The 15671-nt window shown below is 39.1% G+C and overlaps 1 protein-coding gene across 6 annotated transcripts in view; it reads right to left on the reverse strand.

Moving 5' to 3' along the window:
- POU6F2 (POU class 6 homeobox 2) overlaps nt 1-15671 on the reverse strand; it is a 338317-nt gene that overhangs the window by 173952 nt on the left and 148694 nt on the right. For all 6 annotated transcript variants that reach the window (XM_090142231.1, XM_031599404.2, XM_090142232.1 and 3 more), the window contains 2 exons: nt 4437-4528; nt 3259-3487 (listed from right to left, as the gene is read on the reverse strand). In XM_090142231.1, coding sequence (XP_089998357.1) covers nt 3259-3487; nt 4437-4528 — 321 coding nt within the window. The remainder of the gene's footprint in view (nt 1-3258; nt 3488-4436; nt 4529-15671) is intronic.

A 15671-nucleotide genomic window follows, 5' to 3' on the forward strand; every position in this document is an offset into this window, starting at 1 on the left:
CTTCCTTGAATGGTGTTTGATCTCTTACCTTTAGTAGTTTTTGTGGATTCCAGTAAAAAGTTATGGTTGTTGATTTTATTGTTTTCTCCAAATGACTGTTGATGGCAAGCCAATGTTCCATAGGTGAATTTGTGTTATGTTCAGAGACCTCTGTTTACTCTAAAGCATATAGCTATCTTTGCCACCAATCTCCTCACATCTCAGTAAACTGTATTCTTCACTTATTCTTTATGCTTATGAAATCTGCTTAATAGGAGCTTGTAAAAGTCTATTGCACGTCCAAAGTGAAAATTCACACATTCATATTCCTTCTATTTACACACATTTAACTTACTTGCTTAGGGAGTGGGTATGGTGCAGCAGTATGTATGACAAAAGACAGTGTAATGACAGAATAATCAAGCATGTGTAAAGTTTTGAAGGAGGCTTACAATCTAATTCTCTCTTCTCTGATGCCAAAAAAATTCCTGTTGACTTAGCGGTGGATCAGGCCCATATAGCAACTGAACAATTGAACACGATTTAAAAAAAATATATTATTTATAGCCAACTGCTAACTGAAGATTAAGGAATTTCACTGGATAAGTCATACTGTGTAATTTCCATATCTTTAATCACGCTGTTTTACCAGTGTCTTGAATTTTTAAAGGAATTCCTGTTTTCTCTTTCCAAATACTTAATGTATCTCCTCTATGAATTCTATCATTGAATGCTTTTTTTTTTTTTTCCCCCACTATCCATAAGCAAGAATTTTCATTTTTCATCCATTCACCTTGAGGTGAAATTATTCTGAGCTCCATGAGAGGAAAATCAGCTATGCACAGAGTTCATACAAAAATTAGTGGAACTACCCACATTAAAGCGGGTTAAATCAAAGATTTTCTGAATTCCTACGTTATTCCAGAATTCTGTAGGATGTCTTTTGATTTACCTGGCTAGGCTAGTTTGAGATGAAGATTTTACAGATGAGAGAACAAAACTAGAGAAGAACCAGATATCAAAAGCTTCTTTGGCCTAAGTTTGGTTGCACTGAACATGCAGGGGCAGCGGATGTTAACAGGAATGGGTGCAATAAGACAGGCTGGAAAACAGCATGCAAACATGTCCCTCAGTCATCTATGTTGACAATGCCACACAGATAGGTTTAAAAAAGAAGAAAGTTGAAGAATATGGTTTGATTTTACCTGCAGGGCATGAATTACCAAAGCTGCTTGAAGGAAATGATACTATAACTACAAAAATCCTGTCTCTAAAAAAAAAAAAAAAAAAAAAAAACATTCTATGATTATCTTGCAATTGATCATAACAAACACGGACCAGAAATCAGTCATGGAACTGATGATATCACACAGCTAAAGACATTGTCCAGAAACAAAGCAGTGCCATCCAACTCTTGGGAAGTTGTGAGATGCTTAGAGGAGAGAATACAGAAGCATACAAACAGCAAAGCAAGTAACGTAATTCATGGTCGTTGTTACATTTGGGTACTTCATGGAAGATATGATTGCCTCCACCTCTACTCGATGACACAGCAAGTCCCTGTTTGAACCCATACTAGTAAAGACTGGAGGAAAACTTTTCGTCTGCTAAAGCCATTCCTCACAACATTTATTTGGTAGCAGAGTTGCACCTTTTAGCTAGCAATTACACACCCACAGATAAACTAAAGAGCAAGGGTTGCTGGACTTAATCCCTACCAGCTTCGCAACACGGGGCAAATAAATGATGTAAGAACTGCACGAGCTTATGTTTATTTATAATACTACATACACAGCAGCCTTAACCTGGAGCACTCCAGAATAGAAGGATACATTTTTATAATGCCTGTTTCTTCATTAAGATTTCATCATCCACCTACGCTAAAAAGCCACTTCTCCTTCACTTTGTTATATCTGTTTTTACCCGCTCCTGTTCCTGCATTATTTTTTTAATCTCCAGTTCCCTACTTTACATGCACTCTCAAATTTTAAACAAGCAAAATTTGTGCATTAGTGTGTCCTTTTCATCTATGATTTATGAATGACAGGTTCTTCGGTGCAGCTTAATGGTATGAGAGAGACATTATTTTAAACATTAAAGTGAAAACCATTTACAACTATGATAAGAGAGGTCTGTTGACATTAAACTTTAAAACATGCACAAGGTAAAGGCAAGCAGCTGCTCCAACAGGTGAGAGTACTATGCATGTAGTTTGTAAGGGAGTTTGTTCAGCACATGAGCTGTCTCTTCCTTTGCTCTGTTTCACAACCTGTAGGATTTGGTGCTTCAAGCCATTCATCAAATAACCAACAACAACCCACAGTACAATCACCTGGAAAGCACATAGGGTGCAGTGCAGAGCAGGGCATTCACTTAATAAAATTAATGTTTTGTCTGAGAAAAACTTTCTACCGCTTATTTCAGCAATAAATAATCAAACAGATGAACAAACAAACAATTTAAAAGAGCTAAAGTTTTATCTTGGTATTACCTGCCCACACTCCTATTACTTTCATGTGGACAGCCAACTGCTGTCTGAGAAGCAACCAAAATAATAGGTAGTAAATAAACATGCATTTTATATCACACGTGTTTGGACTGTGTACTGTTTCTAACAGTGTGGAGCATTAAGGTGGAAGGGATACCTGGTGTCTCATAAAGCTGCTTTTCAGTCTGATTTTAGACAATAAGGAGACTGCAGTAGGTATCTTAAGGCAGAACTGTTGCAAACACGGCGCAGCTCAGAGAGTGGGAAGGCAGTAAGGCAGAACCTTACTGATAAAGCAGACCTCCCATAGTAAGAAAGAGAATGTGCATCCCAGGCAGCAGTAGCAGCTAACTGAGGAAGCTCTTATTTTATAATAAAAGGATTTAATAAGTTATTTCAATGCGATACTGTGTTTTTAGTTGCCTCCACTCGCTCAGCTACTCTAATCAGCAATGGTTAAACAGAATGCTTATTTTCATGTTGCCATTTGAAATTCTAAAGTGAACTCTGAGTAGAGAACATTGATCACTGATGACAGAAAAGCCTAATGAATCATTCAAGTACTTTACAGTACTGACCTAGAGAATGCAAGAGCCCAACCTCCACTCCATTTTTATAAAAATGCAAATATCCCTTAAGTATCTCTCAAGTATTCAAAACTAAACCAAGCATTAACTTTCAATAAGTATCAAGAGCAACATTTCACTGAATAAAGAGATGGTTCTGTTTAAAAGAAACAAAGTGAAACAAACAGGCAAAAGACTGCCAGAAAAATGCTAAACGCAGCTTACCTTGTAGATTTTGCAATGGCAAAGTCATAATGCCTCCTGCTGCAGCTGCTGCTACCAGTCCTTGGATGTTGGTGAGATTTGCTGTAGGTAGAGTTAGGACCAGTCCTTGTTGGCCTCCCAGCTGTCCAGCCATGTTGAAAGGAATGAGAATTGGTTGATTCAGGGCCGGAGTGCCTCCTGGCATCACCCCTGCTACTGCTGAGGCTAACTGTTGGGCTGTCAGTAATGGCTGTAATGAAACACAGACAGCAGCACGCCTGTTTTACCATGCGTAGCTCAGTGGTACATCGTATTACTTCTTCTGTTTGGGATCCTTCAGGGTTGCAGTACAAACACGCACTTCTTCCAGTATCTCAAACCATGCATTCTCACCAACCCAAAAAGCACTGCCAGACATTTCAGACTGAAACTCTAACCTATATTGCCATGCAGCATGGTAGCAACTTGAATCTAAACTGGAAAATTTACCACACATGCAGTGAGAACAATTCATGAACACAAGACGGCTGAATTCAAGTCAGCTCACAAGTATCTAAATGCTAATATTTCCCAATTTTTTTCCAGTTGTACACTGATTGGTAAGAGCTGAAAGCAGCAATTACCAGAAGCTCTGTAGACCAAGCAGGATGCAAAACTGTTTCGTGAAGTGGAAGAACATTAAGTATCTTCATAGTTGAGTTCAGAGTATAGTTGAAATTTGATAAAACTATGAAGTGATACGGAAAACTTTTTAAAGAGCCATGCTATTATGCTTCCATTTTGCTGTAAAGAAAATATCTGATATAAACGATTATGAAATGCCTTTACTAATGCAGGAGCTACGTGTGACACGCAGAACTGTCAGAGCCAACAAGGTTACATTAAAATTGCACTAGCTGTTTAATATTAAATCATGACCTGTATTTCAAAAATAACTTATATATAAGAAGTTCAAAGAATTTAACCTCCTAAACATACAAAGCTGCTTAAATTTATTTGAAGAAAGCATACAAAAAGGCAGTCCTTTCAAATGCCTTTTAAAGCATACACAAGATTCATCCACGTTCCCTTTTTGTAAGACAGAATACAGCCAAACAGAACCTCATTTTCTGCATTACACAGATAAAAGATGATCAATCGCAACTATTCATTTTTCATACATTTGCATGCCTCAGTTAGTCAAAAGGAAAGCTACTCACCTGAGGCCCAACAGGGAATGCAGGATGGGACTGACTGGGTTGGTGCTGGTCACCTGGGCTTGTATCAGACAGCACTGTGTTTCCTCTGGCCTCTAGAATTCAAAGAGGAAATCGACTTTAATATCAAGCCTAGGGACTGGCACATTATCTTCTACTCTGATGTCACATAACATCAAGCTGAAAATGACATGTTAAAGTGCTTTATCAATAACTCAAGCACTCAAATCACTTATCAGCTGCATAAATTATGCTAACATTCATTCAGAACAGCCAACTCATTCAAGGAGATACAAAAATCTGACAGCAGTGAAACTGAAGCTATCATCAACCCAGCTAATGTGGGTTGCATTATACATCAATTTACATACAGTACATGAGCACTCTGCTTGTGTGGGAACTGCATTTTCTACGCTTAGGTGAGCATCAGCCTTTCTAATTTCTGAAGGCAAAAAATTATCTGAAAAGCAATCAAGTCACATCTATTTGTATCTTAATAAAGTCTGTTCTTTTGCCACTTACTGAGGCAGAAAAGACCATGATGCACAATAAAAAGGCTCTGTGAAAAGTGAGAACGAGTACGTTTCCAAATGACAGCTATTTCCCTTGTTTTCTAAATTGCACGTGGAGGGAGAGGAAAATTATGTGAAACCAAGGCTTTTCACCATGTATTAAATTGATCAATATCCAACAATCAAAGTGTATGCTGGGCACTAATGACTTGCTAAGCACAGAACAGAGTCCAGCCCTACCGGATTTCGCTGAAGCCTGCAAAACAGATTTGAAAAGAAAAAAGGGAAAGAAAATAAAAAAAAGCCCTATCAGTTGCAACAAAGCACCAAGATATTTTCAAAACTAAGTCCATATCTTCTGTTTCCTCCAGGTGTAGCACTCGCATTGATTCACAAACTTTTCCAGCACTGATGGCAAGATCAGGCCCACATTTGCCTTTGAAGCTGAAAGATTGGCAGCAAGTATCAGAAGTAGCTGCAGGACTACTGTGGTCTTTTAAAAAGAAGATCCTGGCTATGACTTAGGTTTCCTGGTTAGCATGATAGCTTTTGTTCTTTTAGTTATTTTCTGATCTGTGGATGAAACCCCATTCCGAGTAAACCTTAACAAGATGCTCTTTTCCAATGTTTGTCCTATGAATAGCAAGTGCAAGACAATTCAGAACCAGTTTATTGGCACACCATGGTGTGCTCAGGAAAAAGGATAAGATTCTGTCATACTTATAAATTTTAAAGAGGGTATTATCAGCTCATTTAAAACAAATTCTTCTATATATTCTCTAAGGGGACAGGCTTATAAATAATGGAAATGTGAAAAAATACTTCAGCACATTAAGGTACAAATAAAATTGACTGCTACATATTATTCAATTGACTTCTATCTCTACAGCAAGGTGTCAATCATAACAGCATTTTGGAATAGTATTAAACAATAAGTGTGCAGACTTATGCTGAAATCAGAAAATCTGATTAATTTGTAATATATTTGTGTGGTCTCAAAGTCAGAAATGGACATTGCTTTGGGAATACTTACAAACATCCTATTGAAATATCTGATTTGGAAGTAATAAAAATACACAGATTTGCTGACATTTTATAAAGTGAATTCTGTAAAAATATGCTTGGCATTTTCATGACCATGGTGATTTAATAATGAGAATTAGATGACCTAGTATAATTGGTGAGCATGCCAACAACATGCAAAAAAACATTGCCTAATAACATGCAAAAAAAGATCAAATCACAAAAACTGTTCTGTGCAATTTACTCATCTGAGTAAGAAAAATGTAACTAGATATGTGAGACTTGATGAAAACATTTTCTTTCAAATGCATTTCAGCCCTAGTCTTGCTGCCATCCCTAAGACCAAACATAGGTTTTCTTCAGTATGGACTCCTCCTGTACCTGATAAGGAGCTACGTTACTGTACACAATTTTACCTTAGGTAATTTCCACATAATATTATAGGGTTTTCTTTTAATCTTCTCATTCAGCTCATGTATGAAATGATATTAGATCAGAGACTCAATACCAATGAATATATCACTCCCCATTAAGATCAACTCTTACAAATCAATTTTGTTTATGCAATTTTAAGGGCTGAGAATTTTGTCTTTGCATGTGATTTAGTTAATATTAAAACAAGCTCTTGATAATCTGTCATGTCATTAAATTACGCTACGAAAGCTCTGAGAGAAGAGCAAATCTGGAGTCAAATATTTACTAGAATTAGATTTTGTTGCAATTACTACAGCTCAAGCTCTCAGAAAATAAATAAGTTCTTATTTAGTAATAAGAAGGAATATGCCTGTGCTTCAGTATTTTTTCATGGTGCAGCCAAGAACCACTGTTTTCTGTTATCTGTACCCTAAGGATTTTGTAATATTCCATCTCACAAGCTGCATGTTGTACAAGTGGGTTACACAGAACTGTAAAGCCAAAATGAATTGCATTCCTTTCCTTCTGCATTGCGCTAATTGGAATCACTTAGGATTCCATTCCTTTCATATGGTCACTCACTGCAGATGATACATCTTTTAATTCCACTGCTTGAACACTCTGCCTGCTTCTTTTAGCTCACTTTCCACATGAAGCAGGCTTTCTCAATTAAACAGTACACACTTGCATGTGCCTTCATGTGGTCTTAGATAGAATCCTGTATGGAATCATGCATGCCATATTCTCAAAACAAAGTTCTTACATTTCCTCTCATACTCATGTCTCACACTTTATGTATTCCTCATAATATACCTCAGATATTCCTCATACAAGGTACTTAAGCCTCTTCCAATCCACCTTCTACAACAGCCACTCAAGTCAATTTTTTTTTCTAAAACACAAGGAAAGCAGCCTGCCAAGCTGTCAGCAAACATGGAGTAGCAGGAATTTCAGGATCAAGTTCTGTTGCACTGCACAAAGCAACAGCATTTGTTCTTAACTGCATATGGTCTTCAGTGAGAACCACGGGTCAGAGCTCCCAGAAAGGCAAAGTACAGCACAAAACCCTGTTAGAAGGCTACTTTTCCCTTTCTACCTAATAATGCTAATGGGGTGGATCCCTCCGAGTTCCAGAAATCCAAGAGCTGGGAGAGTGCTCTGTCTCATGTACTGTTTTTGATTCATGGACTCATTGCTGCTGAGTTGGAAAAAAGCCTTCTTAAGACCACTGGCCTAACCTGGCAGAGTGTGAGCCCTTGCATTATTTTCCCCTCAGCATTCCCACTTTGATTTGGGAGCTCATTAGTTCCAGATGCTAGAATGACCTTCGCAGGTAGATTAATTCCACTGTCTAAATTCCAATCCCTACTAATAAAAATAGGCTGTCAGAATCTAGCATAGATTTTCCACTTGCCCAAACCCAGGCTGTCACCTTGTGCTGGGCAGCCCTCTATCTACAATGGAATTGCAGCAAGGATTGGAGCTGGGGGGTTAGCAGTAACACCCTTCATTTCTCAACCAGGCTTTGGAGATGGTGTTCTCATTACACCCGCTCTTGCTTGTGCACCTGGGGCAAGCAAGAGGTAATTCTTAACACCATAGACCTGGGCAGGTAGCTGAGACTTTGCTTGTAACTGAGAGCTGCCTTCTTAGCCTAGCTCAGTGAGCTGGCTCAGTACTGCCACAGGAAAAGATAGGTGAGCTGCTGCCATTACTGACTGGCTGAAGACAAGGCTTTAATATTTAATAAGCAGTATTCATCATATGTGATTCATCATAAATTAATTATAAATTATATAATACATACATTCACCTCTCATCCCACCAAGGGGCTGAGAGGGCATGACATAATAAAAAATTGAAGTGCACTGTAAACATTGTAAAATAACCCTCTTAAAATAAATTATTATTTGAAATAAAGCTAAGTAAAAGAAAGGCAACCCTTATCTCCCCATATCAAAAAAGAAAATAAAATCCCCAAAAGCAAGCAAAACCCTTGTTTAACAACACATAGCTTGAAAATGAGAAAGCCACATGAGGAAAGTCAGAAGGGAAAAAAAACTCCGTATCTCAAGGCCTCTGAGCATAATGTGAAATTACAGCTGTAAAAGCACTACTTATAACCAAGCACTCCAGTTTCCTTCATTGTGTTCTGTACACATCTTCAGCAGACAAACGAGTAACTGGGCTCCAAACACTTTTATCTCAGTGTCCCCTTACACAAAGGAGGGACCACTCCAATCCCCCTTTCACTGATGTAGAGACTCAGATCCAGATGCTCAAATCAGCACAGTTTAGGCACCCAGATCTCTTCAGCTGTAGTTATGTGGTTCAGAAAACTCTCAAACTCTGCTCCAAAGCTCCCCCAAGCCAATGTTCAAAGCACAGCATGGAGCTAACCTCAGCATGTGATCTGAACACAGCTAATCTCTTTGTGGTTTTCAAGAAATTAATTCAACATTAATGTGTTTTGTGTTTATATCAGAACTGGGGAGATGCTGGGCTATCCCTTTTTAGCACTCAGAGCTTTGGAAAGCAAGCAGGATCAAATACAGTAATAGCAGTAGTCAAAAGAATACATAAATCCTTCTGAAATAACAATTTAAGCAAATATTTTAAATGAATCAAAATTAATAAAGAAACGTGGCATTGCAAGCAAAAGTCCATATTACATTAAAATTATTAGACACAGTTCTACAACGTCACATTTCATGACTTGTATTTATCTCTAATAAGAAATCAAGAGTAGACTTTTTTTCTTCCTCATTGAGCCAATTCACACTAAAGATTCACGTTTAAGAGAATCATGAAAGTGAGAATACTGCCTGCGAGAAAAAATAGCCTGATATTTTAAAAACCAATAAACTCAGTGTCTGAGTAGCTAACATAGCTGCATTTAGATCATAAGCCATATTAGCAGGGGAAAAAAAAAGATAACTTTTTTAAAGAAATGAAATGAACTGACTGGTAATATTCAAATTATCAGGTAGTAGTAGAAGTCCATCATCTCTGATTAAAGTAATCTGAATAAAGTAACTCAGCTCTTTCTTGAATGCTCACTTAATTGTCAGCAATTGTAGCAGGAGCAATCTTGCTGACAAAATTTAGTAGCTGAAGGAAAAAAATGCAGTTGATAATGAAAAAAAAACCAACATTCTCTCCAAACAATCCTCGTTCTGCCACAAAGCACCAACTGCAGCTCTTAGTTTCACTGTTTTCCTTCTGCCTCAGAGGTTGGACATGTAGATAGGAAGCCCTTCCAACTAACCTCATCAATACTAAATAGGTTGCTACACAGAAATTCACAAACAGATCTACGTTTTACAATACTCGGGGAATATAAAATTGAGATTTCAGATTGAATTTGATTTCAACTGGCATTATCCTACAGTCATGAGTGGAGATATTCCTGTTACTTTAGCAAAGGAAAGTAAACTCAGAAATGCAATGAGATTAATGAATCACCCACTGAAAGGTCTGTATTCAAGCATGGACTTCTCATATTTAATTTAGTAGTCAGATAGTTGTCTTCTTCCAGCCCATGACTGAGATGCAGCACATAATTCACTCATCTGGATCCTATCAAACTTCTCTATTTATCAAGTTAATCCATAGCTCAGTATGCAATTCACCTTTTCCTGCTGACCTCTGCTTCAGATTCTGAGCTTTTATTTTTAGGAAGTGATTTCAGCCTCACAAAGAAAACCAAACAGTTGGGAGACTGGGGCCCGTGCAGAATTGCCATCAGCTGTTGTTAACTCTGAAACCTATCACAGAATCACACAGCAACGTTACAACTATTTATTGCTGAGCATTTTAGTAAAGCATCCAAATACTGTGCTTGTCTTTCACAACGTCAATTTTTCTCCTTTGTCTCAACTTACATAACTTCAGCCTGACTCATAATTTTCCCCTACCTATCTATGGACAAAAACCTTTAGTTTACCTTTGAAAATCTTTATGGGATGATAAGGAAACACCATATTGATCTATCATACTGACATATATGTCAATACAGTATCTTGTATAGAACAGCTAAAAAACCTGCCTTTAAGATGGATTGAATTAGACAGCTGAATGAATAGAGCAGATTTGCTTTACTGACTGTATCATTCAGTACTTAAGCAAGTAAAATCCTACAGTTTTTTACTTATCTGAAAGTGCCACACAGTTGCTACAGCAAAGCTACCAAAATTACAGCAGAGCTCAAAATCAGCCTGCCAGCAGTGCACTAAACCTTGCCTTTCTCTGGTCCCTGGGGATATTTTCTCCTAAAGGAGCGGATCTGGGAAGACACAAGCAAGCTGAAATCACTGTGCTCATTACCCATATATACTCAGAGCTTAGCTTGTATTTACACACCTGAATCTCTCTGGATCGGGACTGATAACATTAAACCATCACAACTGCTTATAATGAAAATTAAGCTATTAAAGTGATTCATTTTACAGAGAACTTCTTATGGGCAACCACCATATTTACCACCAAATGAAAAAACTACAATAATGCAAAACTCTGCCAGCTGCCTTACATTTTCTTTCATGTCTTTAGTTTTGCTCCTTTTTCATTGTCTTATTTTTCTTTCTTTCTTCTTCACTCAGTTAAAAAAATAAAATAAAATCTTACTGGTGTCTGTGTGAATATTCTTCCACTTTAGAGACTTGGTGTGAGAAAAGGAACGTAGCTACTGCAGAAAAAGGGAAGGAACATAATTGCAAAAGTGTGTTCTTTATTCAAAGTAGGCTCATTCTACTTTTCTTCACCCCCTAAGTGCATAAAAATCCCTTGTTAATGGCGCATACATTTTTTATGAATTGAACCCTTCATATTGAGAATTCAAGTTTCTTTTATACTGTATGCATTAGCACAAATATAATCACATTAAGGTCACAATGACCCTATCAGTTTTCCCTGAATTCATAGAACATTTCATACTCACTGTTTGCTGATAGTGCTGGTGAATGCAATGATGATAAAGGTTACTTACCAGAAGATGGACAGTTGAATGCATTATTATTTCATGTTGGGCAGCTGATCTCTAGCTAAGAAGGGCAGGAGGCTTCTCTAAATTAAACCTTCTTTTCTTTCCATCACTGCCAGCTTACTAAATGCCAAAGAGTGAGCACATTAAAGATGATCTTTTTTGGAACAACTGCCACAGTTTGCCATCTTTCTATAGCTAACTAACATTTCTATATGATTTTTACAGCATTTCTCTGTGCGTGTTGTTTTGCTCTTAACAGAGCAGAGGCCAAGTCGTGCTTTTCACCAAAAAGCCCAATTCCCTGACACTCACCCTCCCAATTTGACTCCCAGGCATTCCCCCAGATGAGGTACGCTATGATGGTACCTTATCAGGATATACATTGCTGTTTGCCTGGGGAACCTTGTGCAATTTATGTATTATGGGCTTGGCTGCTGGCACTACAGGCTGGTAAAAGCCAGGCAAAACATGTGGACAGCCTCTAGTATGCAATAATTCAGGCTTTTAGGGAGAAGACAAGGGTAGTGTGGCTGACATCTTTTGTTTTTAGAGGCTACACTGATAGACTTATTTACAAAGGACCGGGCTGACCTCATCTAATGACAAATTTAACCCACATTTTCCAGGAAATGGAAAGAAAAATCAGTAACGTGGAGAGGGGATGAGGTAGTGTTCCATCCAATCTATGAGAACCTGTTTAAGAATTCAAATTGTCTGGTTCGGTGAGCAGGAAATATTCAGTTAAGGGAGGAAATGTTCATTTAAACTCAGTGAAAGCCCTGGGTACTTACATCGTCAGCAGAGCCAGCGTTCAGTGAAATGCACCCCACAACATTTGTAAACGCCTACCAGAGCATCCTTGTCCAGCAGGTATGGTCAAGGAACGCTGGTTTATCACTCTTGCTACTGAGTTCACTGTCTGGTTTCATCCCTGCGGTGTCTTTAACAATTTCACACTCTCTGCTGTGGTCTTTACACAGCCCTGTGGGGCAGCTCCATCAAATGTCTCATTACAGGTTGTTCAGCTGTTCAGACTTTATTGAGACTCTCGACAGAGCTGTCCCACAGAGCAGCGTGCTGCAGGAGTCCAGGCAGGATCCTGGAGGATGCCTTAGCAGCAGCAGCAGCAACTCTGTATGCAGGAGACTACGCTCCTAGATCAGGCTAAATCACAATGCCGGTAAGTCTACATTATAAACCTATTTAGCTGCACACTTCAGAAATTCCTAGCTACAAAAATTCAACAGCCCTCTCCCTTCTAAAGTAGCTTGCCTTGGCTGATACCTGCAGCAGGTCCTTCTGATGGGGCTCAGCAGGGTAGGCCATTATGTCAAATGAAAGCGTGGCCGCAAGCTGCAGAAACTCCTGGTACGCATTGCCTCCAGATCTGCTAAGTCTTGAACTGAATTAACTTCCATCTCTTTGCTGTTGTCTGAAATCAACTTTAGCGACTGTTTACAAGGGGCTCTGCCAAGAGTTCTCAAACACTTTCTTTTTTTTTCATCTGCTCTGCCAGCGAGGTCTTGCAAGCTACATCAAGCCTGACTGTCACAAAATCAAGTCTAAAACACACGACAAGGGCTTTTCATCCTTCCTTCCATTCATTTCCTCTTCTGTACACCAAAAGCTAACAACACAAACAAACAGACCTAGGGAACTAGTAGCTGGCATATCATCCCGCCTGTCTCCCAAATTTGAGCAGCTATTTGCTAGACAAAGTTTGTAGTCACCACAAAGATAGTCTTTCACACAATAAAAATACCCTACATAAAGAATCGAGTGGCTTACTAACATTTAGCTATCGCTCCAGGAATATTTTGACCTCACTTTTATGTCAGACTCCTGCTGGATTTTACCCGTGTTGGATTAGTTCTCTAGGAAAGCCACAGCACAGGTTAAAAAGCTTTACATGTGACAGACATATATTCCAGGACAGTCACACTGTATGGAAGATTTCCTGGCTAGTAACCCCTTGTCACGGGCAAGACCTCTTTTGTAAGAGCATGTTGTGCAGGAAGAAAATAAGCAAAAAGTTCTGCATGGCTTAGCTTTGCCAGAATACCAAGCCAGTGTCAGGCAACTTGCTTCAAAGAGAGAGAGAGAGAATTAAACTATATGGAATATACAAACAGTTTCTAATCCAGTTGAAAGCTTGTGTTCATTCTTATGCGGATGCCTCCCTATATACAGACACACATTTTCAAACAAATTAGTCTCCTACATCCCTTTCATTTTTATATTCTTGTTGTGTTTATTTTTTCAACATTACAGTAATTGAAAAATATCTACTGGTAAAAGATGCTATTAATTTAAGTGCATTCATAGTGTGTTATGTCACTAATAGACTTAGGTAACATTATTCTTTTATCCTTTTACAAAGCATTATTTTATTGTCCTCTCATTTCTAAGATTTTACTTTCACTTAAAGTCAAGCAGAGTGAAGGCTTTGCAGAATTCTGTTATATGATTGTCCTGTCATTATTCTAACTCCATTACACAACGCAAAACCAACATCAGCTTCCATTTGTCATATTATTTATTTTGAGGATTATGTCAGATCTCAGACTGTGTACGTGCCTACTAAATATAATTTGGAACTGGGCAAAAAGTAATCACCAATTTCTTCCAAAAACACTTTCAAAGAAAACAGTTTTTAATTGTTCTGTATTTTTGTAAGAACTGTACCATCTGATTTTATCCCAAGTAACCCTTTAGAAGAATCTAGCTATATGTACCAAAAATAAGCCAATGTCTAGAGGCAGAAGCTATCCTCTCTCTGGCCACAGCAGAGCATGCAAATAGGACTCTGGACCCACCCTTCCCACAAGTCAGATCCCTCAGCAGTCTACACAGGGCTCAGTGCACCTGACATAGATTCCGACTGCCTTCTTAATATCTTCTTTTAGTGTGATTGGCTTGGACGGGCAGTCAGGCTTGGTTTAAAACAGATGACTCTTCCATCAACCATTCCTCATAGCTGCCATAAAGGAAGGAAAAATCTGAGAGATCATGTGCTAATCCAACTGAAGAAAAATTTAGGCTTGACTATCAAACAGTTCTTGTGAGTTCTTTGTCAGCTCCTTTTATCTCATACATGGAGAGCATCATTAGGATCTCAGAGTTTAGAGAAATCCTGGACAAAATGAGGATGTAAAATTAGAATGGTTACATTGGCAAGTATTAGGCATGCAGATTCTTCCAGTTACAGACTTTGCATCATCTGACACTGCCAGTGGGGCTCTAAAGATGCCTTTCCTCCATGTTGAAGGAAACTACACTCAAGCTCTGCAGGGTAACTTCATATCATATTTGACAGAAAGCCTCCTCATATTTTCCCTGTGTTCTCACATTGGCAAAAAACCTCCTACTCTCCATTTCTAGATGTAGGAAGTCAAGCAAGTCCTACCTGACCAAACTAGTGGCCTAAGCTGATGTAACTGCATCAGTTTAGAAGGGAAGATCCACGGATGGCATCTTTCTGGACTTTAGTAATGCCTTTGATATGGTACACCAGAACATCCTTCCCTCCAAATTGGAAAGATAGATTTGACAGTTGGACTGTTCAATGGACAAGGAACTGGTTGCAAGATCATACCCTGAGAGTGGAGGTCAATGCCTCAACATCTGGATGGAGAACAGCTACGAGTGGTGTCCCTCAGGGGTCAGTACTGGGACCAGTGCTCTCTAACATCTGTACCAATGACACTGATAGTGGGATTGAGTCACTCTCAGCAAGTGTGAGGATGTCATCAAACTACGTGGTGCGATCAACATGCCTGAGGGACAGGATGCCATCCAGAGAGACTCAGACAGGCTTGAGCAGCGAGCCCAAGAGAATCTTTCAACAAAGCCAAGTGCAAATTCCTGCACGAGCATCATGGCAATCCTGACAATCAGTACAAGCTAGGGGATGAAAGGATAGAGCAAAACCCTGCTGAAAAGAACTTGGGATTAATAGTGGATGGCAAGCTGGTCATGTCAGCAATGTGCCCTTGCAGTGCAGAAAGCCAACTGTATCCTGAACTGCATCAACAGAATAATGGTCAGGAGGTTGAGGGAGGTGATACTGTCCCTCTACTCAGCGCCGGTGAGACTTCACCTGGAGTACTGCATCCAGGTGTGGAGTTCTGAGCATGAGAGAGACATGGATCTGTTGGAGTGTGTCCAGAGGAGGGCCACAAAAATGGTCCAAGGGATGGAACACCTCCCCTGCAAGGACAGGCTGAGAGAGCTGGGGGGTTCAGCCTGGAGAAGAGAAGGCTCTGAGGAGACCTGGTAGCAGTCCTTTAATACCTCAGGGGGGGG

This window comes from Phasianus colchicus, chromosome 6, assembly GCF_987193195.1.
Source record: "Phasianus colchicus chromosome 6, bPhaCol1.hap1.1, whole genome shotgun sequence".
NCBI classification, from domain to species: domain Eukaryota; kingdom Metazoa; phylum Chordata; class Aves; order Galliformes; family Phasianidae; genus Phasianus; species Phasianus colchicus.